Source organism: Orycteropus afer, unplaced genomic scaffold (genome assembly GCF_000298275.1).
Source record: "Orycteropus afer afer isolate SDZICR_OR568_19922 unplaced genomic scaffold, OryAfe1.0 scaffold00110, whole genome shotgun sequence".
NCBI lineage: Eukaryota > Metazoa > Chordata > Mammalia > Tubulidentata > Orycteropodidae > Orycteropus > Orycteropus afer.
Genome location: NW_006921697.1, coordinates 3,602,365 through 3,628,704, shown reverse-complemented (window position 1 = coordinate 3,628,704; position 26,340 = coordinate 3,602,365). Strand labels below are relative to the sequence as shown.

Below are 26,340 nucleotides of genomic sequence, written 5' to 3'. Positions count from 1 at the left end.
CAGCAAACTTCAGGCTTTGTAGGTCATCTGTCTCTGTTGCCACTATTGTTGTTAGGTGTCGTCAAGTTGGCTCTGACTCATAGTGACCCTATGCACAACAGAATGAAGCACTGCCCAGTCCTGTGACAGCCTCACAATCCTTGTTATACCTGAGCCCATTGTTGTAGCCACTGTGCCAATGCATCTCATTGAGGGCCTTCCCCTTTTTCATTGACCCTCTACTTTACCAAGCATGATATCCTTCTCTAAGGAATGGTCCCTCCTCACAATGTAAGTAAAGTAGGTCTGATGAAGTCTGGCCATTCCTGCTGCACTTCTTCCAGAACAGATTTGTTAGTTCTTTTGGCAGCCCATGGTACTTTCAGTATTCTTTGCCAAAACCACAATCAAAAGCATCAGTTCTTCTTCAGTCTTCCTTATTCATTGATCAGCTCTCACATGCATAAGAGGCGATTGAAAATACCATGGCTTGAGTTAGGCACACTTTAGTCTTCAAAGAGGCATCTTTGCTCTTCAGCACTTTTAAGAGGTCTTTTGCAGATTTGCCCAGTGCAATACGTCATCTGATGTCTTGACTGGTGCTTCCATTGGCATTGATTGTGGAACCAAGTAATAACGAAATCTTTGACAACTTCAATCTTTTCTCCATTTGTCATGATGCTGCTTATTGGTCCAACTGTGAGGATTTTCATTTTCTTTATGTTAAGATGTAATCCATATTGCAGACTGTAATCTTTAATCTTCATCAGTAAGTGCTTCAAGTCTTTCTCACTTTCAGCAAGCAAAGTTGTGTCATCTGTTGCCACTATTCACTGCTATTGTAACTACTTTCTGCTGTTGTAGAGAAAACAACTATAGACAATACATAAAAAAAAAAAAATGGGCATGGCTATGTTCCAATAAAACTTTATTTACAAAAACAGGTGGTGGACCAGATTTAGCCCATAGATTATAATTTGCCAATCTCTGCTCTAGAATATCAGCCTTGATGAGAGGAAGAATCTTGTCTAACTGTTCATCTCCATATTCTCATGGATGAAGAATGCAGCTGTACACAGCTAGAAGGTCCTCAACAAATCTTGTCTTTGGGTTCTGGAGTCAGATTGAACTGGGTCTCAATCTTACTTATAAACTGAGTGACATTGGGCAAGTTATCAAAGCCTTCTATGCCTCAGTTCCTCATCTGTAAAATGTGTGTGTGGTAAGGCACCTATTGCAAATGAAGACAGAGAGAGGAGATGGGCTGTGCTTCCCAGCTCAAAGTGGACACCCCAGTCATGGGGTAGAGGCTCTGTCAATACCATGTGGAGAGATCCGGTGTGTGTGGGGGGAGGGCTCAGGCTTCTGGAAGGAGTCAGGCCTTCAGGACAGCACTTACAGCCATTGAGGGACATCTCGTAGCCGGAGGTGTGCAGGGCCTCCCGGCTGCTGGTGGAGCTCCGGGGCGGGGTCCATGGGTCTGCATAGGAGCTGGACCGGGCCTTCATCTCCTCCTTCAGAATCAGTCTGCCAATTCCACTCTGAAGCTGAGGTGGGGGCAAGAAGGAGCAACATGAAGTTAGAGTAAAGCAAAGAACACTGAGATGGAACAGACCTGGGAAAGGCCAGCTGACTCACTGTAGTGAATATCGGCCATTTTTGCCTTCCAGCATCCCTCCTTCCTTGCAGAATTCACATTTCTGTTGGGATTCACCACTCTCCCACAAGTAGTCCACTGGGCACAAAAAGCAAGATTGGCCAATGATCACATTGACCTGGCCCTCGTGATTGGTTCACAGATGAGAAGATGGCTCTAGCTGGGCCAAGGAGAGTCTCCTCAAAACTCCTGTTGGAATTCCTGGCACCCAACTTTTTATTTTAACTAAATAGGGAGCTCTGGTGGCATAGTGCCTAAGGCATTTGACTGGTAACCAGAAGGTTGGTGGTTTATACCCACCAGCCACTCTGTGGAAGGAAGACTGGACAATCTACTTCCATAAAGTTTACCACCTTGGGAATCCAAAGGGGGTCACTATGAGTTGGAATCAACTTACTGGCAGTGAGTTTGAGTTTAAATTTTTATTTATTGAGGTGAAATTCACATAACATGAAATTAACTATTTGAAAGTGAACAATTCAGTGGCATTTGGTACAGTCACAATATTGTGCAACTACTTCTATCTAATTCTAAAACATTTGCATCACCCAAAGTAAAATTATGTGTACATTTAGGAGCTGCTCTATTCTCCCTGGGAGCTCTGGTAACATAGTGCCTAAAGCACTTGAATGATAACCAGAAGGCTGGCGGTTCAAACCCACCAGCCACTCCTTGGAAGGAAGATGGGGCAATCTACTTCCATAGTGATACTGCCTCAGAAACCCAAGGAGGGGTCACTATGAGTTGGGTCCGACTCGACGGCACATAACAACAACAACAATTATTCTCCCTTCCCTCCAGCCCCTGGGAACCATGAATCTACGTTCTGTCTCTATGGATATTTCATATAAATGGAATCATATAGCATGTACCTTTTGTGTCTGACTTCTTAGCATGATTTGTTTAAGGTTCATCTAAGTTGTAGTATGTTATCAGTACTGTTTTATGCTTGAATAATATTCCACTGTATGTATATACCACATTTTGTTTATCCATCTGTTGATGGATATTTGGGTTGTTTTCACCTGTTGGCTATTGTGAGTTAAGTGCTGCAGCAAACACTGGCATACCAGTATCTGTCTGAGTCTCTGCTCCACCTATTGTCAGTTTGGGCAATTCCTGATTTCATATACCATGGGGCAGGGAGGAGGGGACTGCTTGGAAGGGCAGCAGAAGGTAGAGCTAGCATGGAGTTTGTGGCTTGGCTCCCTTGGCTGCCCCAGCCTGACTTCGGTCCTTTAGTTTGTAGCTCCTGAGCCATGGCAGCAGCCCAGCTATTGTGGCTCAGATGCACATCCCCTGCCTGGCCACTCTGCAGGTTGGTGCCTGCAGGGAGACACTGGGACTTGGCTCCTCAGTTCCAACCCCTGGGGCTTCTAATTTGACCAGGCTCCCTGGTGTTTGCTCAAAGAGCTCCTCATGATGGCCAGAGGCAGCCAACTGCAGGTATAGGTTTGCAAACCCTGAGGCTTTGGACACTAATGGTGAGCCAGCACAGCTTGCGAGGGGGTTGCTTTGATATATATGTACCAAATATATATAAACATATGTACTATATTTAATATGGTGTTTGCACAATGTCCAAATCACATAAGGATCTGTGAAAACAGGACGTTATCATAGATGTTAAGTGATGCGTACCTAAGAGTGGAATTGCTGGGTCATAGAGTAATTCTGTGTTTAACTTTTTGAGAACTATCAAACTGTTTTCCACAGTGGCTGCATCATTTTACATTCTCACCAGCAGTAGATGAGGTTTGCCGGCACCCATCTTGCCACTGCATGAGAAAAATCTGCCTAAGCATGACGCCAATCAGAAGAAAGCCAGCACACAGGAAGAGATAGCCAGCTTCCCTATTTATTTATTTATGTTTGAGCAGCTGGATCTATTTATACCTGAACATAATCCTACTCTTTGGCTTTTTAGTTATGGGAAGCTATGTATTTCTTTTTCCTTCCTTAAACCAGCTTGAATTTTGTTTCTGTCACTTGCAAATGAAAATGTTCTTAGTAACTGACTCTCTTGGCAACTCATTCAGTGCTATGATCTCCTCACCTTGTGCATGCTGCGGTCAAAATCATCCTCCTCTCCTCCAGATGAGAACCTCCTGGCTCGGGGCACTGTCAAAAGACAGATAGGATCAGCTTGAGCCCATACCTCCCACTCAACCTGCCCTGGGGAGAGGACAGAGAAGGGCATAGAGTCTAGGGGTTAAGCCTGCTCTAAAGCTTTCTTTTTAATTCCACCACTTTTTAGCTGAGCACCCTGACAAATGTACTTTGCTCAAGTGCTCATCCACAGTGATGGACATACGTGTACTGAGCAGTCCAGCATACCTTCCTTTCCTCAGGCTGGGAGGTTCAGGTGAACCTGACCGCCCAAACAGCCAAAGAGTGTCTGCAATGAGACTTTTCCTGCAACTAGTGGGTGGGAGAAATTCTCTTTTGCCCTGGGTACGTTGTAAGCCTTAGATCATCTTTCTTTGGAATGGGCACAAATATGGATCTCTTCCAGTTTGTTAGCCAGGTCTTCCAAATTTCTTGGTATAGATGAGTGAGCGCTTCCAGTGTTGAATCTGTTTGCTGAAACATCTCAACTGGTATTCTGTCAATTCCTAGAACCTTGTTTTTTTGCCAGTGCCTTCAGTGCAGTTTGGGTTTCTTCCTTCAGTATCATTAGTTCTTGATCATATGCTGTCTCCTAAAATGGCTAAATGTCGAACAATTTTTTAGGACAGTGATTCTGTATATTCCTTCCATCTTTTGATGTATCCTGTATTGTCCAATATTTTGCCCATGTTGTTGTTAGGTGCCATTTAGTTGACTCTGACTTTTAGCAACCTTATATACAACAGAACAAAACACTGCCCATCCTGTGCCATCCTCACAAGCATTGCTATGCTTGAACCCATCAAGTATCATAGTTGCAGCCATTGTGTCAACCCATCTTGTTGAGGGTCTTCCCTTTTTTCACTGACCTTCTTACTTTACCAAAAAAGTAGGTGAGATGGCCATAAGGAGCATGCTGGCTGTACTTCTTCAGGGCAGATTTGTTTGTCCTCTGGGCAGTCCATGGTATTTTCAGTATTCTTCGCCAATACCATAATTCAAAGGCATAAACTCTTCTTCAGTCTTCCGTATTCATTGTCCAGCTTTCACATTCATATGAGGTGATTGAAAATACCATGGCTTCGGTTAGGTGCACCTTAGCCTTCAAAGTGACATCTTTGCTCCTTAATACTTTAAAGAGGCCTTTTGCAGCAAATTTGCCCAATCCAATATGATGTTTCATTTCTTGACTGATTCTTCCATGGGTGTTGATTGTGGGTCCAAGCAAAATGAAATCTGATAACATCAATCTTTTCTCCATTTATTATTATAATGATTGTGGTAGTTATGTTTGCGTGTCAACTTGGCTGGGCCTGGTTGAGTGGCTGGGCAGCTGGTGGTAGTTATTCCCCATGATGAGGCTGGCAATCAACTTCATGGTGAGATCTACCACAAGCAGCTGAGAAGCTGCCTTTGGGATGTGGTCTGCTTCCTGTATATAAGGAGAAGCCTTGGGAATGGTCTCTAGCCTTTGGCATGCTTGGACCCTGCATGTAGCCATGTTGTTGTTCAGCAGCCTGCTATGCTCTGCCAACCTTGGGACTTACAATGGACTTAAGTTAATGGCCTGCCATGTGGATTGGTAACATCAGGACTGTGGCTTTTTACTTGTCAACCTTGGGGCTTCTCAACCTCAGCAGCCAGCAGCTGTCTGAGTGAAGAAATGCCTCTAGCTCCAGTGGGCTGGGAGCAGAAGGCAGAATTGGACCCCAAGGTTAAGGGGCTTTTACCCAGCCCCTAGAACCTGCTACTTTGAACTTGGACTTAAAGCCTCCAAATTGTAAGAATAAACTCCTGTTTGTTAAGGCCATCCCATTTGTGGTATATTCTTGTCAGAGTGGCACTAGGTAATCAGAACGATGATTACTGGTCCAGTTGTGAGGATTTTTGTTTTTATGTTGAGGTGTAATCCACACTGAAGACTGAAGTCTTTGATCATCTATTGCAACTCGAGGCTTGACTTTTTCTTCAGTTGATCCCAACTCATAATGACCCCTCCTTGGATTTCCGAGGAGGTATCTTTATGGAAGTAGATTGCCCAGCCTTCCTTCTGAGGAGTGACTGGTGGGTTTGAACTGCCAGCTTTCTGGTTAGCAGTCAAATGCCTTAGGCACTATGCCACCAGAGCTCTCTCTCTCTCTCTCTCTTTTTTTAAATATGTTGAGGTGTAATCCATACTGAAGACCATAGTCTTTGATCATCTATTGCAACTCAAGGCTTGACTTTTCTTCAGTACTTTCAGCAAGAGATGCTGAGTGAGTTCTTCTCTGTTGGTTTTCCAATTCCAGGTTTTTACACATTTCTTTATAATATTTTACTTGTCTTGCTGAACTGGCCTTTGAAATCTTCTAAGAGCAGCCAGAATGCTCCTTAGAGGTGAAGATGGTGAGACTTCATCTTACTTACTTTGGACATGTTATTAGGAGGGCCCAATCCCTGGAAAAGGACATCATGCTTGGTAAAGTAGAGGGTCAGCAAAAAAGAGAAAGCTGTTCAATGAGATGGATTGACGTGGGCTCAAAAATAGCAACTATTCTGAGGATGGCACAGAACAGGGCAATGTTTTGTTCTGCTGTACACATGATCACTCTGAGTTGTAACCATCTCAACAACACCTAGCAACAATGACAGGGTATAAGCCTAGACCTGCTGGAGCTCATCTCACTGTGATGAGAATGGGGCCACCTTCAGGGAAAGCAGTTCAAGTCCTGATGACATTTATTCACCCCCTAGATCTAAGTGGGTCTCAAGTGAATATATTCCCAACTCATTTAGGACATGAGCTAGAACATTTCTTTTCAGCTTAAGCCATGTGGAGCTGTTGTTTTCTTTTGTAATTAAAACAGTTCTGATGAAGATACTCCCTGCTCAGAGTGGTCTCTCACTTATTACCTCTCATGGGTCCTGATCATTGTCCACTTTGGCTTATAGATGTGTTTGTGTCTTTTCTCCTTTTCTCAATGGAAAAGTCTTTGACAGTAAGGAGTGGAGTCATCTCTATAGCTTCCATAAAGCTTTGTTCAGGATGGACATTCAATTAGTAAAGATGTGTGTTGGATCAATTGGATCTTGATGAAAATTCCTTCCTAGACTTGAAATCACTTGAATCACTTGCTTGATTCAGTAGATGGTTCCCTGGGGGCCCACTGAGACACCCTGCCTTGCCAGAATACCCTTGAGTGCCTTCCACCCTCCCTCATCCTCTCCTTGCCATTCTCCATACCACTTTCCACCCTATAAACAAAGGGGTCTCTCAAAAGTGCACATCTGATCATGTCACCACTTTCAATAGCTTCCTACTGTTTAGGATAAAGATCAAAGTTGGAACTCCGAACCACAAGGCTCCTCGGGATCTGTCCCCTTATCCCTCATTTACCCCTCTCTGAACTCTAGCCAAGTTGGTCACTTTTTCTTTCTTCCAGTGGAACCTGCCCTCCCATCTTGGATCTCTGTGTAAGTGTTTCCTTCCATGTTCTTTGCTGATTGACCTCCTTCTGACCCTTCTGATGGAAGATGAGAAGATGTTGACAGGATGCCTCTGCCATCAGCTCTCATCCCTCTTGTTTACCATCTGTCTCTCACAGTTGGGACCTATGTCTTCCCCACAAAGGCAGGGACCAAGTCTATTTTGCTCACCAGTGTATCCCTAGGGCCCACCGTGGGCCCTCAATGCATGCATACCTCAGAGATACTGCGGGTTAGGCTCTAGACCATTTCAGTAATGCAAATATTGGAATAAAGCAAGTCACATGAACTTTTTGGCTTCCTGGAATGTTCACACTATACTTTAGTCTATTAAGCATGCAATAGCACTATGAACATTTTGAAATATTGTGAGAATTACCAAAATGTGACACAGACACATGAAGGGAGCACATGCTGTTGGAAAAAGGGCATTGATAGAGACTTGCTTGATGCAGGATTGCCATAATCATTCAATTTGTAAAAAAATAGAGTATCTGTGAAGCACAATAAAGCAATTAAATGAGGTATGTCTGTACATGTTTGTTGAATGAATAAATGAATGATTGTGTGCAGGAATGGGCAACTATCTTTCCTGACCTCATATGTCTCTGGCACAGGCAGTGGGGTCTGACCCTGGCTTCCCTTTGGGGCACAGTACCTTTGGGGGACCCATGGTAGGTCCAGTATTCAGACTCCGCAGCATAGTAGGGGTCTGGCGAGTAGGCTGGGCTATACTTGGATGCCTGGCTGATGTCTTCACTTGTCTTGCTTTTGGTTGCTGTGGATAAATCACCTGCAGAGGAGCCAAGGAGAGAGCTTCAGGAAGGCAGTGTCCTGGCTGGGACTGTGTACTTTTCCCTTGCCACAGCAAGGCTCTAGTCCAGGGGAGTGAGGCCATTTTGTGGTCAAGGAGAGTCTGGGGTGTGGTGAATCAGAGCTAGAAAGGCACTGGAGCCATCCTCTCATTTTACAGTTAGGAATTTGAATCCCAGAGAAGGGACCAAGTTTGCCCAAGACCACACAGCAAGTTAGTGCCGGAACTGGACCAGATCGCAGCTATGGGTTCCTTCTACCACATTCCATGGACTTCCAGGTCTGCTTCTGCATGAACACCAAGTCCATGGCCTCATGCAGTAAGCCTGGGCAGATCCTTCCTGAGCCACTAGAAGCCTGCCTTGGTATGGATTCAAACAACACCTTAGGTGGGAATCGCCAGGCAAGGCCATGATACAAGCTGAGTCAGGTTAACCTTCTCCACATACTGAAATGCCACACTCTAATTTTGGAGCCACTACCTGAACCAAAGGAAAGAGCACAGGATAGGGAGTCAGCAAAGCTGGGCTCCAGTCCAGCTCTGCCATTTAACTCAACTATAACACTGGGAGGATCCTAGCCTTGTCTATCTCAGTTTCCCCATCTGTGAAGTGTCACAACTGGTCTGCTGGCTCAGGTCTGACTTCAAGTCTCCACCTGAAGTCCATGACATGGGGGTGACCATCAAACTCATCACAGGCACAAATACTTACAGGGCAATGGCATTAGAGCAGCCCAAAGATTGGTGACAGGCCAGCCAGGGCACAAAAAGGGCCTGGGGAAATGAGTGTGGCACCATTACCATTTCTCAGGAGTGAAGCCAGAGCAGCACAGTGTACTGAGACCCACCCTCAGCCACCCCAGCCTGAGCACCTCGCCCAGTAGCATTGGCTTCCAAAGGCTGCAAATTCTCCTCTTGGATTCGGGTCCTGGGCAGCTCCTCACACCCCTAGTGGAAGGCATTTAGCTCTTTTATAGCTCACTTTTGCATGAAATCCACCCTCACCCTAGGGTCCTCCCCAGTCTATCTGGAGCTGTCCCTCAAAGCCCATCTGGAGAATCCCATACAGTCCTGAGAAGCTTGGGACTTGGTACTGTCTCTGGATGTAAAGTCAAACTACTTCCACCTTTCTATTTTATGCCTCCTTTAACCACCTTTTCCCCTTCCTGGCCAAGACCTGCCTGCCTGGGAACATGCCATGCCATTTGTAGATGGAGGGTTTCCAGTAGATGTTACTTTCTCTGAGTTTGTGACTTTCTGTGGTCACTTGGGGGCACATGGCATGTCCCCCACAACTACATGTATATGTGCATAGGCTCACAGACTCACCCTTGATTCCACAGCCCAGCCTCCTTCAACAATTCTGGTGAGAATTGCCTAATTGTAGAATCTTAAGCACCCAGGGCCACTATTTATACTTGCACTATCTTCTCTACCTGCTTAGTTCAGATCCCCAATTCTGGAGCTGCTTCCACCCACCAACATGCTCGTTTAACTCCCATCTCTTTTATCCCAGCCAGAACCTTAGGCAAATGAAGGTGCTATAAGCTGGCAGCTGCTCCTCTAGATTCTAAACTCTTCAAAAGAAAATAGAAATCTCAGCTGCTGTTGAGTTGATTTCAACTTACGGCAATTCCATTTCTATCAGAGCAGAACTGTGCTCTATAGAGTTTTCAGTGGCTGATTTCTTGGAAGCAGATTGCCTGGTCTTTCTTCTGAAGTGCCTCTGGGTAGACTTGAACCTCCAACCTTCAGTTAGAAACCAAATGCCTAACCATTTGCTACATCCAGGGACTCCATCCTCAAGGGAAGGGATGTATTTGAGTATCAATGCCTTAGTGTTTGACTCTCCCAGGGATATATGCATTTTGCAAGGATTGCTTTGACCATGGAGTTAAGGACCCCAGAGAACAGTTAAAGGTAGCAGTTGGGGAGAAGGTGGAAGGGGTTTAAGGGACACAAACCTTCCTTGCTCCTTTGAAATGACACCATACTCCTCCCCAGTGTCACCTTGAATGATTGGGGAGCAGCCAGCAAGGAAGGACCAAGTTGCAGCCTTGAGGAGTGTCCTTCCTGGTGATCTTAACTTCCTTTAACATCCCCCCTCCCCTTGCCTGGTCAAGACCTGCCTGCCTGGGACCATACCATGCCGTTTGTAGATGGGGGGTTTCCGGTAGATGTTACTTTCTCCAGCTGCCAGACAGACCAGGTAGGGACAGTGGGGAGGACAAAGAGAGACAAGGAGAAAAGGAGACAGCGGTTGGTCAGTTGATCTCAGGAGACAGAGATGGTCTCTCTAAGGTTCTACCATCTTTCTTTTGGTGCACTTCTTCCAAAGTTGAGCTTCCAACCTTATCCCAACATGTTTCAAGTAAGGGAGAGGGAAAGTAATGGATGGGTTCAGATGGTGCTGAGGTAGGTACTTAGGGCTTGAATGGTGGGCATGCAGGCACAGGTGGGCACATGCTCAGCAGGACCCCATGCAGGGAAGTTGTCCACTGCCTCCACCCAGTAGTCATGTCTTGTTCCATGTGAAAGTACCCAGGATGCTGCAGCCAAGTTTCAGCTTTATCTTCCTCACCCTCCCTCAAAAAGTCAGAATGGGACCCTTCTAGGGGAGTCAAGAGAGGTATAGATGAAGCAGCAGGACAAGTTCCCAGGAAAAAGTGGGTGAGGAGTAAAAAACTGAGCTCAGAGCTAAGAGACTGGGGTTTAGGCCTGGCTTTGCTATAACTCAGGGTATGACCTTACCCAATTTACATCTACAAAGTAATCTAAACCTATTGCTGTAGAGTTGATTCCAATTCATAATGACACTATAGGACAGTAGAACTGGCCCATAGGATTTCCAAGGCTGTAAATCTTTATGAAAGCAGACTGCCACATCTTTTTCCCATGGAGCAGCTGGTGGGTTTGAACCACCAACCTTTCAGTTACCAGCCAAGTGCTTAACCACTGAACCACTAGGGCTCCTCTCAAGTTATCTAGCTCCTGCCTTCCTCTTATCTCCTATCACTCTTGTTAAGTAAGTGTGGGCAGGAGAGGGGGCAAGCTACTACCTGCAGCCATGCTGGCTGCTGCCTGTTTCAGTTCTAAGCCTTCATACTTGCTGTTCCCTCTGCTTTTCCCTGTGATCTTCAAAGGCTGGCTCCTTCTCATCGTTTGGCTTCAATGCCACCTCCTGAGAAGCCCTTCCTGATTACCCTACCTAATCTAGCTTCCCCCAACCCAGTCTTCCCATCATATCACCCTATTTTATTATGTGCATAATACCTATTACCTGGCATTACCCATTTACTCACTGGTTTATTTACTTATTGCCTGTATCTCCACATTGGAACATAAACACCACAAGGGCAGGAAGTGGGTCTGTATAGATGGAGCAAAAGAGGCTTAGAGAAGCTAAGTAACCAGCTCCAGATAGTGCAGCTAGTAAGCAGTGGAATCGGAATCCAATCTGAAGAGTTTTGATGCAAAAGCCTGTCATCTTCAGCACCAGGTGTTACAACCTCATTTACCATGACATTGGAGGCACTTCCTACTTGCTCCCTGTGCCTTCTGTTCCCTGGGCTGATTCTCTGAAGACCTGCTCAGTCCTCTTGATCAAGGTTGGTTCTATCACATTGGTAGACTATGTCCTGTGGCCATTTGGTGGAGAGTGAGGTTAGTGGGAGATGACTGGTTTGAGAGGGTCCCCCAAGAACTAGCTTCTTCTTGGTGCTGGCGCCCAGCAACCCCACAAAGCATGCACCCATGACGGGTATCCGGGGCTGGCAGCGCCTACCTGGGATGTGAAAGTGCTTGGGAGCCTGGTAAGAGGTCGGAGTGGAGGACCTCACATCTAACTGGCTATGGTATGGAGAGCTCCGGCCACTCTCGGGCCCTGGAGCACGCAGGCAGTGGTCCCCAGAGAGAACAGAGGCATAGAGAAAACAGGCATTAACGCAGTGGCCGTTCAGGAAGCAGTGAGGTGATGACAGCAAGGATGGTGGGGATGGGCTGGGGCACCCAGCGTGCTCAGGTCTGAGTTGGGAGAAGCATGTGCTCTCATGCATGCCTGCAGGAACAGGCTTGATCCTGCTTCTTTGCTTGACCCCAAAAGATTCATGGGTGGGCAGAATCAACTCTACGGAGCTTCATGAAGGCATCGTCACTTTTCTTAGTTGCCCACCCCTGTCCACCCAGGCCCCTCCCTTCTTTGGTCTTTTCCTCCATTGCAGTGACTCCATTGCAGTGGGCCCAGGCCACACCCCTGTTGCTGGGCTCCTGGTTGTGCCCTCTGATGTGGCAGGTCAAAGATGAGGGTAGAGGAGGGTAGAGGAGTCAGTGCCAGGGCACTGTGCTGCCCACTATTCCCTGCTCTTGGTGACTCACCACCCACCTTCATACTGCTTCTCAGCACCACGGACCTCTCTCCCCTCCCGCTGGATCCTCCCACCAGGGTGCATCTGCAGGGACTCAGGGAGGCGCAGCTGGTCATCTGGGTGGCCACAGCCTTCCAGTGGCCCATGCTGGTGTGGGAACCCCAGGCTACCTCTGCAGCTCAGGGACACTTATCCATTGCTTTATCCCCTTTATACCCCCTCTCCTTTTGTGGGCTTCCCTTCCTTACCAGAACGGTAGTAGTGGTGAGGTGAGCGGGAGAAAGTGGGGGACATGCCCTGCCGGCTGTAGGTGGGAGAATCGATGTATCCCGGGCTAGAGGCCCGTCTCTGCCGGAGGTCCAGGTTCTCATAGATATCCTGGGGGAAGAAGTGGGGCCGTGAGCATATCAGGCTGTTAGGTGGTTTGTGGCCCAAGGGTCTAGCAGGGAGGTGGGGGAGTCATATGGAATCAGGGATTCTAGGCACTGAGGTAGGGTGCTGCCCCTCTAAATATAGAGATCCTCTCCTGGAGTTCCAAATACAGTCCAAGGAGGCTGGCAGGGCCTTCACCCATCACTCTCAGCCCCTTGAATAGACCCTGGAGTCAATCTCTGGAATTGTAGCCAGGGATCAGAGAGGCATTAGGGAGGTTACCTCTGGGTAGAAAGGACATGTCAGGTTCTCACCCAGACATTACCATCCTTTATGCCACCACCACTTCCTCTGGGCCATGTCCCTATCTCTCTGCATGTGCCCAGGTTGGGGAGAGCACTTTGAGCAAGGGCTTAGGGCTCTTAGGGGACTAGGGAGGGGGGATCAGGAGCCTGCAGTCAGCAGAGAGAAACACAGCTATATAAGATCTCTGAATTAATTACCTGGGAGTAGGGAGATAATGTTCCCAGCGACTTAGAAGCGAAGTTTGAAGGTAGCCATGGGAGGAACACAAAGGAGAGAGAAGAGGAAGAGAGTGAGGCACAGAGTCTGGTTAGATGGCTTAGCAGAGAGAGCCTGAAGCTGCCTCAGGCTGGGTGTCCTCTCCACAAAACAGCTGCACTCAGAATTCAAGAATACCAGACCAGTGGTAGGAACCCTGAGATCTTGTCCTTTTTTTATATAAATGGGTAAACTGAGGTCCAAGGAGGGAGCTGGACCATGTAGCCTCAGGAAGGAAGAGGCAGGCTCTTGACTTGGATCCCAGCTTCTCTACCACAAGTTCAGAGTTATTTTCATGACTTCCTTGTTTACCAGCACGACCCCTCTGTGGTTCATAAAGACAGTGCCCAGGGCAGGGGCCAAGAAAGGACTGGGAAGGAGGTGGGCAGTGCAGCAAGCTGGAGAGTAAAAGCAAGCTGGAGAGTAAAGGGGGCAGATGCTCCTCAGCTCCAGCAGGTCAAGGCCATGCTGAAGGGCCTGCTCCTTAGTTTTCCAAAACTAAAAAACCAAACTCAATGCCATGGAGTCGATTCGACTCATAGCAACCCCTCCTTGGGTTTCTGAGGCAGTATCTCTATGGAAGTTGACTGCCTACTCTTCCTTTCATGGAGTGGCTGGTGGGTTTGAACCGCTAGCCTTCTGGTTAGCAGTCAAATGCCCTAGGCACTACACCATGAGAGCTCCCATTAATTTTCTAAGAGAAGTCAGAAATACAGAACCTTATGTAAAATCTCTCTATGTTTAAATGTTGGCAACAAATTTACATTTTTAAAAGGCACATTGTGAGAGAGATGAAATAAATCTAGGGGCTCACAGTAGCCTGTGAACCCTGGATTGTCACCTCAGACTTCAGGATAATCAGCTTCTTCTAAACACTTGGTTCCTTTTTCCTGGTCCATTTTGAGGCCAGCATCCAGAGAGCCTCAGCAATGGGCTGTTACACTTGATTTGACTCACAGGATGGCTGCTTTCCAAACAAATGGAACACCAGTCCCTTAAGAGAGGAAAGGGACTTGTCCAAAGCTCCAAAGCAAGTTAATGGAGCTGGGATGAGAACCCCAGTCTCCTGCTCACCAGGCTAGGGCTCCTTCTGCTCTGAACTGTCCCATCTCAAAGGGCCCGGGGTGGTGCTAGAGAGCTGGCAGGATATCTAATGTAATGGTCACTCTGTGCTCCCCAGAGAACACTTTCTCTCAACTCCCCCCCTCACCCCCCAGTTGCTGGGGAGTCATTTCTGACTCATGGTGATCCCATGTGTGTCAGAGTAGAACTGTACTCCACATGGCTTTCAATGGCTAATTTTTTTCGAAGTAGATCACCAGGCCTTCCTTCTGAGGCACCTCTGGTGAACTTGAAGTTCCATCATTTTGGTTGGCAGCCAAGTGCATTAGCTGTTTGTACCACCCAAGGAGTAGCCATTTAATTATTTCAATAAGCCATTGGATGCAGAGTCTTTATAAAAGCATCTCTTCCTCTAAGCACAGAAGTTTAAAGCCAGATGCAAAAACTGGTAGCCTAGCTACCAGAACTCACTGCCGTTGAGTCAATTGTGACTCATAGCAACCCCTCCATGTGTTTCCAAGGTGGCATGTCTATGGAAGTAGAGTGCCCAATCTTCCTTCTGAGGAGTGGCTGGTGGGTTTGAACTGCCAGCATTCTTGTTAGCAGTCAAATGGCCTAGGCACTACACCACCAGAGCTCCTATAAATGTCAAAGCCCATGAAGCCAGAGGATGTAAATGAGAGCCATGGGCTGGGTATAAAAAAAATTCTCCATTATAAGAAAAACAACAGTTCAAGTGCTAAATGGTCAAAGGCTCTTGGCTTCAATGCTGGAAGTCAACAGGGAGTAGTAGGGACTGGGGAGAACTGAAGAGCCCATGTCCTGTTCATGGTTACTACCCATCTCCAGATGGTAGAAATGCAGGTTCAGTATTGCCACCTCTCATTTCGCAAGAAAAGCCAGAAAGCCAAATTTTTGAGTGAACTCTCCTGATTTTTAAATGCCCACTATATGTTCCATTTAAAAGACTCTGGGGCAAACACCATGGAGGCCAAATCATCTGTGATGGACTAGGCTGCGGACCCCAGTGGGACTTCCTCTTCTCTAGCTGTCTCAGGGAAGGGCAAGACTCAATACCTCTCCATAGCCACATCTCTCCAGCATCTCGTCGGAAGTGTATCTGGAATGAGGGTCGTAGGAAATGAGGTCGGGGCGTTGTACCTCGTAGATTGACTTAACCTTGGGGAGAGCTGCCAGGTCTTTGTAATTAAGGATCTCATTATCCACTTTAGCCTGGGGAAAAGTGAGATGAACAGGAAAGAAGTAGAAAGATAAGTGGGAAAGGAAAGAGGAAACTGAAAACAAAATATTAGGACCAAAGAATCAAAGAATGTTAGACTAAGAAAGGTTATAGAAGCCATTTGTTCCAACAGGACTAATATTTATTGAGCATATATTGTATGGTAGGTACTATGCTTTATAGGAATTATCTCCTTTACCTGTCACTGCCCTGCTGGGAAGTATCAATATTATTCCTATTTTCCAAATTAGGAAACTGAGGCTTACAAGGTTCACTTACTTGCATCCCTTTGCTAATAGGTTTGAATTAAGTCTGAACTACACAGTCTGAGCTGAGCTGCCTTCCAACTTCACACAGTGAGGACTCTCCATTTATAGCATCCTTGGAGAAGGTGATGAAGGTGGTAAAGACAGAAATAATCGTGATAGTAAAATACTAGCTAACATTTGGTGAGCATTTATCAGCCAGACTCTGTCCTAAATCTCTTATATGGATTAATCCAGTTAATCTGTACACCTCATAATTCTAATAGTAACCCACTGCTGTCAAGTCATATCTGACTCATGGTGACCCCTCCTTGGGTTTCTGAGGCAGTGTCACTACGGAAGTAGATTGCTCAACCTTCTCTCTGAGGAGTGGCTGGTGGGTTTGAACCACCAGCCTTCTGGTTAGTAGTCATATGCCTTAGGCACTAAGCTACCAGAGTTCCTAATTCTAATAGTAGGTGCTGATATTATCTTCATTTTTGAATAAGGAAATACAAGCACAAATAAATAGATTAACTTGCTTAAGTTAATTAGCTAATTCAGCTACTAAGTGGCAGAATCAGAATTTGAACCCAGGCCATCTACCCTGAGAAGATGCCCTCTCCACTGGCCTCTCCTGACTTCATGTGATGGGGAGCTCACTGTCTTACAATGTCAGAGGGCTACTCTGAAAGCTGCCCCTTACAGGGACTGAAATGAGCTCCTAATGATTACTTGACTTCATCTGAGTTCAGCCTTCTGGTATGGCATCTATTAAAAGAGCTTCCTCTTACATGTGACAGTCCATGTCTTGTGGCTCCTCAAGGCATGTACTCTCCATGTCTATGTCCTCCAGCTGTTTCCTCTGTGACTCCGTGTTTGCTATCGTCAATTGGGATCTGTTTCTCTGTGATTACTGCGACTTGCTGGATCTTGGGCTGAGGTAAATTAAGACAGAGATGACTTGTCCTCATAAAATGCTCCTGATGCCATGGGGGCAGGTAAAGTCTCAGGGCCAAGACTGATTTAGAAAAATTTTTATAAATACTTTATAAGCTTCAATATTTTAAATTCTCTAGTTCCTTCCACTATTCTATCCCCAGCGAAACCCACTACTGCTTGGGCACTGTTTATTACGCCTAGATTCACTATCCACCCTTCCTTGCCTTCAGTGGTACCTTGAAACACTCCACGAACTATGTCACCAAGATTTCTTGATCTTTAGCTTTCACTTGGGTTTCGTCAATGAGAGGCACCAGAGGAGACTGGAAGTTGGTGAATTGCCACCCACTTCTCATCTTTCAACTTGGTTAGGTTCCAAAGACTAGGTTATGTGAAAATTGACATTATGTGAAAATGGAGACCACAAAATGGAGGATGACAACGTCATTATAAAAAAAAAAAAAAAACAAACAAAAAACTTACTGCTGTCAAGTCGGAGCCGACTCATAGCAACCCCTCTTTGGGTTTCTGAGGCAGTATCACTATGGAAGTAGATTGCCTAACCTTCCTTCCAAGGAATGGCTGGTGGGTTTGAACTGCCAGCCTTCTGGTTAGCAGTCAAATGCCTTAGGCTCTATGCCACCAGAGCTCCCTAAATGAAATCATCACATAACTGTCAAATTACATCATTATATAACTATCAAGTGACATCATTACATAACTGCCAAATTACATCATTACATAACTGCCAAACCACTGAGAACAATGGTCCAAGTTGACACATAACCTTAACCATCACAGCCAGTGTTACTCTCACCTCTCATCTCAGCATTCATTACTGCCAGATGTTGTTAACGTGCAATATAGTCAGGTAGTAGATTTTTTTACTATTGTCGTAAATGTGAAATGTTGGATAATGAGATAGTAAGTGAGGAGTCCGTGTACTGCCTCTGCTCTCTCCCTGCCTGGCCATGGGCTTGGCAGTGGCCATGCTTCTCTCCTGTCCAGTGGCTGCTCTTCCACAGCTCCAGCTCTGGCCATCGCTCATTACACTGTTCTCTTCCCTTGTCTCTTTAGGCTAGGGGTGGTGATAGATCCCTCTGTTGTAGTCTCTGGATACCTCACTATCCCTTTGGGTTCCTTTAACTCTGCCCACTACGAGTAAATGGCCCCTTTTGAAACTCTCCTCAGTTAAGTCCCTTGAAATGTGCTTTCTGAAGTCTGCCAGAGCCTTCCTGGAACAGACACCTACATCAATTTTGGGGTGTGGGGTAAAAAGAACTACATCAGGAAAATCCACTTGCTGAAGTAACTTCTGCCTTGTCTATTAGAGATGTTGGATCTTGATATTGAGAGCTTTTGGCATTTTGCAAACTCTAACTCTACCCATATTATTCATCTTGGCACTTTCTCCAAACCTCAAAAATAGTAAGTTTATATTTCTGTCGATAGCCTACTTCCAGGGCTACAAATGAGCCTTAGGTCTAGAGACACAATGACTGAACAGAGGCATCCTAACATAATCAGCCAGGAAAGAAGGAAGTCAACACAGGGGGCTGGTCGAAGTCAAATTCCCTTAAGATGGTTCTAGTGCTCAGTGGAGGCAGAGCAAAGTTTGAAAGCTTTCTGCCCCCTGTAGGTTCAATTTTAATATCCAATGTCATTATATATGAAAATATAACCAATTTTCTATCTTTGTGACTGTTATTACATGTAACAAAAAAGTTTAGATGGATTTTCACACTTGGAGGACAAACTTGGAATGGTCTGATTTAAAATATGTCTCATAAGACATGTGTAGTCATTGCCTAGAGCAGTCGGAAGTGAGGTGCTATAAGAGATGAGAGCAAGAGATTGTGAGAGACACATGCCCATGCTAGGACCCAAGGGACAACTGACCAAAGTGTATCAGCCCCAGTTACAGGGCAAAAGGGCAGGAGTCCCCAGTTGCTGTTGTTCATCTGTAGTGGAGCTGCTTCTCACAGGGGCAACTCTATGTAGCTTTCTCCAGGGTGAACTTCATTAGGGACTTACTTATTTCATGAAGGTTAACAAGCCTCCTCAGTAGCATAGAGGAGCCCAGCTAGTGATTAACGGCATTAGAATGCAGCAGCTTTCTGAGCTCTCATATTCTGGGAACTCTCTTCTGGAGACAAACTCACATTTGTCAATAATCTCACAGTGTAGGCTCTGAAACTAAGCCCATTAATCCTGCTGTGGTCTGGCCCCATTCATAATACTAGCGGGACTATCATCTCTCTTGTTCTGGACAGGAATCTTTATTTTGTACTGCCTGTGATCAAAGCAGCTTGACTTTTGTGGCAGCCACATGGCAGTATGGACCCAGATTGCAGTAGCAGTCAATGAGAACATGTCCTTTTCTCATTTGAAAAGTAGAAGAAAGGAAAGGAAATATCCCATCAATGGGCATTATCCAGGGATCAAAGAGGAAACTGGGTGTGGATTTGGAGTAAGGTAATCATCTTGCAGTGGTGGTCAGGCCCAGCCTGAGTGGCTGGTTTGGAAACTGTATCTAGTTTCCTCTAAGGAATGGGTTTCCTGCTATAGACCAGTATCAATACCAGTAGTACCAGTTGCTATTGAGTTGTTTCTGATTCATGATGAACCCATGTGAGTCACAGTAGAACTGTGCTCCACAGGGTTTTCAGTGGCTGATTTTTCAGTAGATCACCAGGCTTTCTTCCAAGGTGCCTCTGGGTAGGCTCGAACCTCTAACCTTTCAGTTAGTAGCACAGCATGTTAACCATTTACATCACCCAGAGAATGCTATAGACTCGTTTCCCCATATAGCTGGTCATCTTGACTCTTTCAAAGTGTGGAAGGCTGGAACAGTCCAGAGTCAATCAGATTGAGTTAGCTTACTGTCAATCCTCTCCTTTGTCCATTTCAGTCTTCCTTGTTATGCTCTACTTCTGCTAACTTCTATTTATCCTTCAAGTTTGAGCTTAACTGTTTCTTCCTCAGGTAAAACCTCTCCCAATTGGTTCTAGATTGTCAGATCTCTCTGGTATAAATTCTCAGTGCTCTCTCTGTACTTTATCTCCCTTGTACTTATCATAACTGCAATTGATTATCTATGTAATGATTTGCTTAATGTTATGAGGACAGACATTAGGTCTGTGTGGCTCACCACCATTTCCTAAGTCCTAGGCACAGCACTTAGTGCAGAGTAGATTCTCAGGAGGTATTTGTTGAATGAATGAATGAATGAATGGATGAATGAATGAATTACATATCCAAGGTACCTCTGAGGTGATCTAACTCAACTCTTATCCCTTCTGCCATATCTCTGGCAGATGATAAGTCTTCATTTGAATGCCTCTGCAGATAGAAGGGGTCTACTCCCTCCTTCAACTACTAACATGATTAGAAAGTTCTTCTTTATGTTTGAAAATCCTTTATGGCCAATCGTTCACATTCACACGTCTTCCTTCTCCTATCTGTCCCTATTACATACCTCTACATCTACATCAATATTCTACCCAACACTCACTGCCATCTGATCCCATATTTTTAACTTGCCCTTGTTTCAGTTAAGCAATGGAAAAGGAAGTACCTTGTACTGTCTTTGGCACTCATCAAGGGCTCTGGCTGTCAGTGATATGTTCTTTCTTGTGCTCCCAATGAACTCCATATGATCCCTGTAACTCTGGTATGTAATTCTGTTTACTAGACTGTCTGTCCCATTAGGCAGGGTCTATATCTGTCCTGTTCCTTTCTGTATCCTCAGAACCTAGCACAGAACTTGACACATGACAGGCATGCCCTAAATATCAGTTGGATGAAATCCTGTTACCTGTCTCTTTGGCTACTCTTTAGATACCAGTCCTGAGAATAATAAAGGTCCTTTGCTGGCCAGAAAGTGATACGTACGCAGATGACTCGGTTGGGTGACCCAATGCTGGATCCAGGGGGTGAGATGGATGTTTCGGACGTCCGCCTATGCTGTGGGGACAAAGTAGAAGGAGTGAGAAGCTGCACTTCAGTTTTGGCAGGAGAAGTGAGACGGGTGCAAGGATGTGGCTCTCTATGGAGAACACTAGTAATACTCCTAAAATACTCTGGTTGCTTGAGTACTTTCCTTAAGCTTTCTGCCTTTTTAATCAATATCTGAGCATGAATGAAATCCAAAATGTATAGACTTTAGACTATTAAACAGAATGTGAATTTGCTTTCTATATATTTACAATAGGCCTTTTAAATAGGAACTTTCTCATACAACTTTTCATTTTTGGTTATCTCAGCCAATAATGCATTTACTTTAAATGAATAACAGATTTTAGCACACATTCTTTAGCAGTTGTTTACTCAACATATAAAGGTAGACTAAACTTCATGTAATTGCACAGCACACATTCTTTATAGTATATCCACTGCAAATTGACATCAGCCTAGGAGATAAACTCAAAGTCTTTCTCTGAACAATGGCAATGAGGATTAATAGTTCCCTTAGGAGAACAACATGATGTCAGCCTGAGTGCATCTAAGAGGGAAGCAGCATCTTTTGGTTAAAAGTAAACTGATTGGGAATAAAGGACCACTAGCAGATTATGTGATTTGAGGGATCTTGAATTCCTGATTGGTAAAATGAAGGGGCTGGTTTCAAGGATTGCTAAATTCCCTTCCAGATGTCTCAAACTACAACTCAAAGAGTTCTTATGAGACTATATAGAAGTGCTTTCCAAAATGTGGACTGTGGACTAGCAGTGGCTCTGGGGGGATGAATTGAGGTGCTAGCTTTGATGACATGGAATCATAGAGTGAGAGAAAAAAAATTAAAATTCTTTTTCAATCCTCTTGCTTAAATTGAGGAGGAAGCCTCAGTTTGGTGCTAATATAACTTCAACACCTCTCTTAACAGTTAAGAATCCCCTCCTTTTTTTTTTTTTTTTTAACAAAAAGAGTGCACACAACATTATCTAGCTGGAATTTATATAATTGTTTCATGTTCATTGACTTTGTTTTATGGTTCCCTTCATTTATAGCAAGTAATAATGGTTTTCCACTAGGGATAAAGGTTTTCTTTTGAAATAAACTTGCTTCAATAAAAAATAATGAGCTGATTTAAAGAAAACTATTAAGTGTACTATTAAGTGTATAATGATACAGGTGCTAGACACATACTGCAAAAGGCATCAGGGTTGTATAAGGACACTGGAGTTTGGGACATACTGCCAAAAGGAAAGAGGAAAGTGAGGAAAAAGATGATTAGGCCTTCTCACTCCTTACATGGGAGATACCTTGGAAGAAACAGGGGGAAAAAATTTACAGCTAAAAAAAAAACCACTTACACATCAACAGACCAGATCTTTCACAAAATTTACATTAAGTGGGTGAGATGGAAAAGCAAAGGAGACTTAATGTTAATAGCTGGTCAGAAACACACAATCCACACGTTTTGGGTGGCTGAGTATCCAAAAAAAAAAAAAGAGACCAAAACTCACTGCCGAGTATCTAGCAGGTAACCTATACTAGAGCCCTGAGCAGTCATGTTGATATCCTGGGGCCAGAGTGTAAAGGAGATCATTGAGTGCTGCTTCTAAGGTATCCTCTCAGCAGTATCACCCCTCAGGATATGGGCCCCTCCCTGTAAGTTCAAGGCTCCACCCCCTCACTGTGATCCTTGGATCAAGCACCCAGTTTCCTAGGACTTGCTGGTACTTGTCAGGGCATAATGTTTCAGAAAGATGCAAGGGGCTCAGCTGGGCCAGTGTGTGCCTGGGGCACCTGCTGTGCTTCCTGGCTGGACTGCTGTGGGCAAACTCTTTAAAACTTGGCTTTCTCATAGGCAAAATGAAGATAAAAATCCTTGTCCTATATGCCTTACAGTTTGCTTTGCAAACTATCAATTATTGAGCTAATATTAACCACTATTATGCTCTTAGGCTGGGGACATGACATTAGCCCTTCAGAGAGGCCACCATCTTGGTATGCAATGGAAAGGTTATAGACTTGCCCTGGAAAAACTCATAGTTAACACAAAGCTTTACAGTTTTCAAAGTGCTTTCCATTCCAATGTATTAATTCCCTCAAAAGCCCTATGAAGCAGGTATTATCATTAAGGAAGTCCAAGGACATAGGCACACAATTGGGAGTGTACACACTAAGGAATGCTGACTATGCACCACAGTACAGGGCTGCCTACTACCAATCTACCACCAACCTGCGGTAAAGAGTTATCCACACAGGAGTGCTGCTCTGGTACCACTATATTACTTGCTTACCTTCAACTTCTTCTCTGCCCGGGCTGCCTGTTTGCAGATGGGGTGCCAAACTTCAGAACCTAAGGGACCAGGAAAATAAAAAAAGCCTCAGACATATCCAATCTTCCCAGCATTCTGAATCTCCCTTTATCCCCACTCACTCGGCAGGCAGCCCAGATGCCCAATACATCAGCAGGATCACCCTTTTCCTTCCCCACTTCTCTGCTGGTACACTTACCCACATTTCCTCAGTTTTGAACACCCACACACTTTTCCGCCAGTCCAATTCCTAGTCATTCCTCACACAACATCCTCTTGCAAACTTCTTACCTATCAGCTGGGAGTGACTTCTCTCTCCTCCACAATCCATTGGTCTATGTATCTCCCTCAACACATATAGTTTGGAATCACAGTAGTTTGTAGATTTATCACCTCTAAATTAAGAGCTCCTCTGGGCTGGGACTGAGCTCTTACTCATTGCTGTATCTCCCAAACACTTAGCATGGGACTTTGCACTTAGCAGTGGCTCCATACATGTCTGAATAGATGAGCAGATTACTGGCAGTGAGTGACACAGCAGGTGGTCAATAAATATTTGTTGGATGAATGAATGGTAGTGGGGGTGAAACAAAATGACAGACCATGGTTAACTCTAGCTCTCTTTGCTCTTCAAAGACTTATGGCAGGCCACCAAAGTTATCACATTTGAGGGGAGGAGGTGTCATGGTGTACATTTTACTTGATAGTACTGTCTTGACCTGCTAATTCCCAAGAGACTCTAAATTTTTCAAATTTAGTACATGGCTAATGCCCACATTTTATTGTGGGTGGAGGTCCAGTTGGCCAGCCCCAGACCTGAGAGGCCAATTTGGAAAGGCATGAGCAACAGGTGGCTGGTCACATACTGAGAAGAAGCCTCAAATATTACACATTCTCCAGAGAAGAGACAGGTGTCCTGGATTAGAATGAAAAAAAATAGGAACATATTATCCCCGTGGTGCCGTTCCTCCTGTAACCATCTCTAAAAGGAAAGAAGCCAGCAAATGGCTGGATTCCTGAGCACCCAGATGGCATTTGTTTGTCTGACTTTGTTTCTAGAATACACTTTCCATTATGGTTTGTTGCCTGGAACTTCCAGGACTGGAATACTGGCTTAGCAACTTGGGGGATGGTGTAAGGTTGAACAGTTACTCAGACTTGAAAGGGGAGAGGATGGGCCTACAGTAAGGACATCTGGGTTCTTGTTTCTCCTAGACCCCTAACTCATCCTCCCTCAGGCTTCCAGTTTCTTCATCAGAGTAACAACAAAGTGGGAGGTAGATGGTCTTAAAGATTATTTTCATGTCCAGCATTCGAATTCTAGGGCCAGTTTTGTCATTTGTAGATTAAACTCACTGCCATCAAGTCAGATCCAATACGTAGTGACCCCTCCTTGGGTTTCCAAGGCAGTATCACTATGGAAGTAGATTGCATAACCTTCCTTCCGAGGAGTGGCTGGTGGGTTTGAACTGCCAGCCTTCTGGTTAGCAGTCAAGTGCCTTAAGCACTTCTTGGTTGCTGACATTCTTTGGTATTCCTAATAACCCAACAAGCCTTTGTGTTGTTGTTAGGTGCTGTTGAGTCGTCTCTGACACATGGTGACCCCATGCACAGCAGAATGAAACACCACCTGGTCTTGTGCCAGCTCCACGATCCCTGCTATACTTGAGCCCATAGTAGCAGCCACTGTGTCAATCTGTCTATTGAGGGCCTTCCCTTCTTTCTTCAACCCTCCACCTTACTAAGCATGACATCCTTCTCCACGGAATGGTCCCTTCTGATAACATGACCAAAGCAGGTGAGACGATGTCTGGCCATTCTTGCTTCCAAGGAGCATTCCGGCTGCACTTCCTCCAGGACAGATCTGTTAGTTCTTTTAGCAGTCCAAGGTGCTTTCAGCATTCTTCGCCAGAACCACAACTCAAAAGCATCAATTCTTCTTCAGTCTTCCTTATTCACTGTCCAGCTCTCACATGCATGAGGTGATTGAAAATATCATGGCTTGTGTCAGGTGTACCTTAGTCCTCAAGGAGACATCTTAGCTCCTCAGCACTTGAAAGAGGTCCTTTGCCGCCGACTTGCCCAGTGCTATACGTCGTCTAATGTCCTGACTGCTGCTTCCATTGGCAGTAATTGTAGAACCAAGCAATGTGAAGTCTTTGAGAACTTCAATCTTCTCTCCATTTATTGTGATGCTGCTTATAGGTCCAGTTGTGAGGATTTTTGTTTTCTTTATATTGAGATGTAATCTATACTGCAGACTGTATTCTTCAATCTTCATCAGTAAGTTCTTCAAGTCATCCTCACTTTCAGCAAGCAAAGTTGTGTTGTCAGTATATCGCAGGTTGTTAATGATTCTTCCTCTAATCTTGATGCCACGTTCTTTAAGCCTTAATTCCTTCTAATGTAGAGTGTAGTGGCCCTAGGAGCCCAGTAGAGGGACTCTGGGGCTGCAACTTGATCAGTAATCACAGGGTGTGTCCTGGCTTTCTGGAGTTATTAGAGAGAGCATTTCCGGTTTCTCTCTGAGTTGCTCCTGAATCTATCAAGTCTACCAGGGGTTGTTTACCACAGTGACTCTGGCAGGAAACACATGTTATAGGTCAGTGTAGGAAATGGTCGAGGCGGATACAGAGGTCTAAGAAGGTCATTTGATTCAGTGAAAGAGGCAGAGGGAAGATAAAGGGTCAGGCAGGAGTCCTCATGGGGGGAAGTGATCTGGAAAGTGAGGGGGTACACTGATGGTCTCTCTTGCCTTTTGACTTCATGACATTGACATATCTGCTGAGCTGCAAATGGCCACAATCTTCAGCACTCTGCACCCAGGAAAGTATGTTTATATAAGCAAGGTGTGAGGGGGAATCAAAAGAGAAAAAGAAAATGTAACTTGAGTGTGTGTGTGTGTGTGTGTGTGTGTGGAATCAGAAGCGTAAGTTGGTAGTATATCATCAAAATAAAAGAGGGCCAAAAAGGAATTTGTTGTTAGTTAGCAATGAACTTAGATAAATGAAGGGAAGACAAGGTGGTTTGTTCATGAAGATCCCTAAGAAATACCCTGAAAGTATGCCATATAGCTTAGGCCACATATCTGGACTCCAGCACCTTAAACAGTGACCAGCACATGTGTGTTTAATAAAGAAAGGAATGAATGACTGGTTATACCCTGCCTTTGCATTTAAAAAAAGACACACAGTGAAATGCACCCAGAGGAAAAGGGTAATCAGGATGGAGAGAGGACTGAAAATTAGGTCAAAAGCAGGGTCTTTG

The 26,340-nt window shown here is 45.0% G+C and overlaps 1 protein-coding gene across 1 annotated transcript in view; it reads right to left on the bottom strand.

The window, feature by feature from the left end:
• Positions 1-26,340, bottom strand: part of ABLIM3 (actin binding LIM protein family member 3) — a 95,533-nt gene that overhangs the window by 14,455 nt on the left and 54,738 nt on the right. Inside the window, exons 7-16 of the mRNA XM_007943652.2 lie at positions 23,056-23,114; positions 20,705-20,776; positions 15,461-15,616; positions 13,264-13,293; positions 12,637-12,766; positions 11,809-11,907; positions 10,170-10,217; positions 7,869-8,003; positions 3,693-3,757; positions 1,379-1,526 (exon numbers count right to left, since the gene is read on the bottom strand). Of these exons, the coding sequence (XP_007941843.1) occupies positions 1,379-1,526; positions 3,693-3,757; positions 7,869-8,003; positions 10,170-10,217; positions 11,809-11,907; positions 12,637-12,766; positions 13,264-13,293; positions 15,461-15,616; positions 20,705-20,776; positions 23,056-23,114 (942 nt within the window). The remainder of the gene's footprint in view (positions 1-1,378; positions 1,527-3,692; positions 3,758-7,868; positions 8,004-10,169; positions 10,218-11,808; positions 11,908-12,636; positions 12,767-13,263; positions 13,294-15,460; positions 15,617-20,704; positions 20,777-23,055; positions 23,115-26,340) is intronic.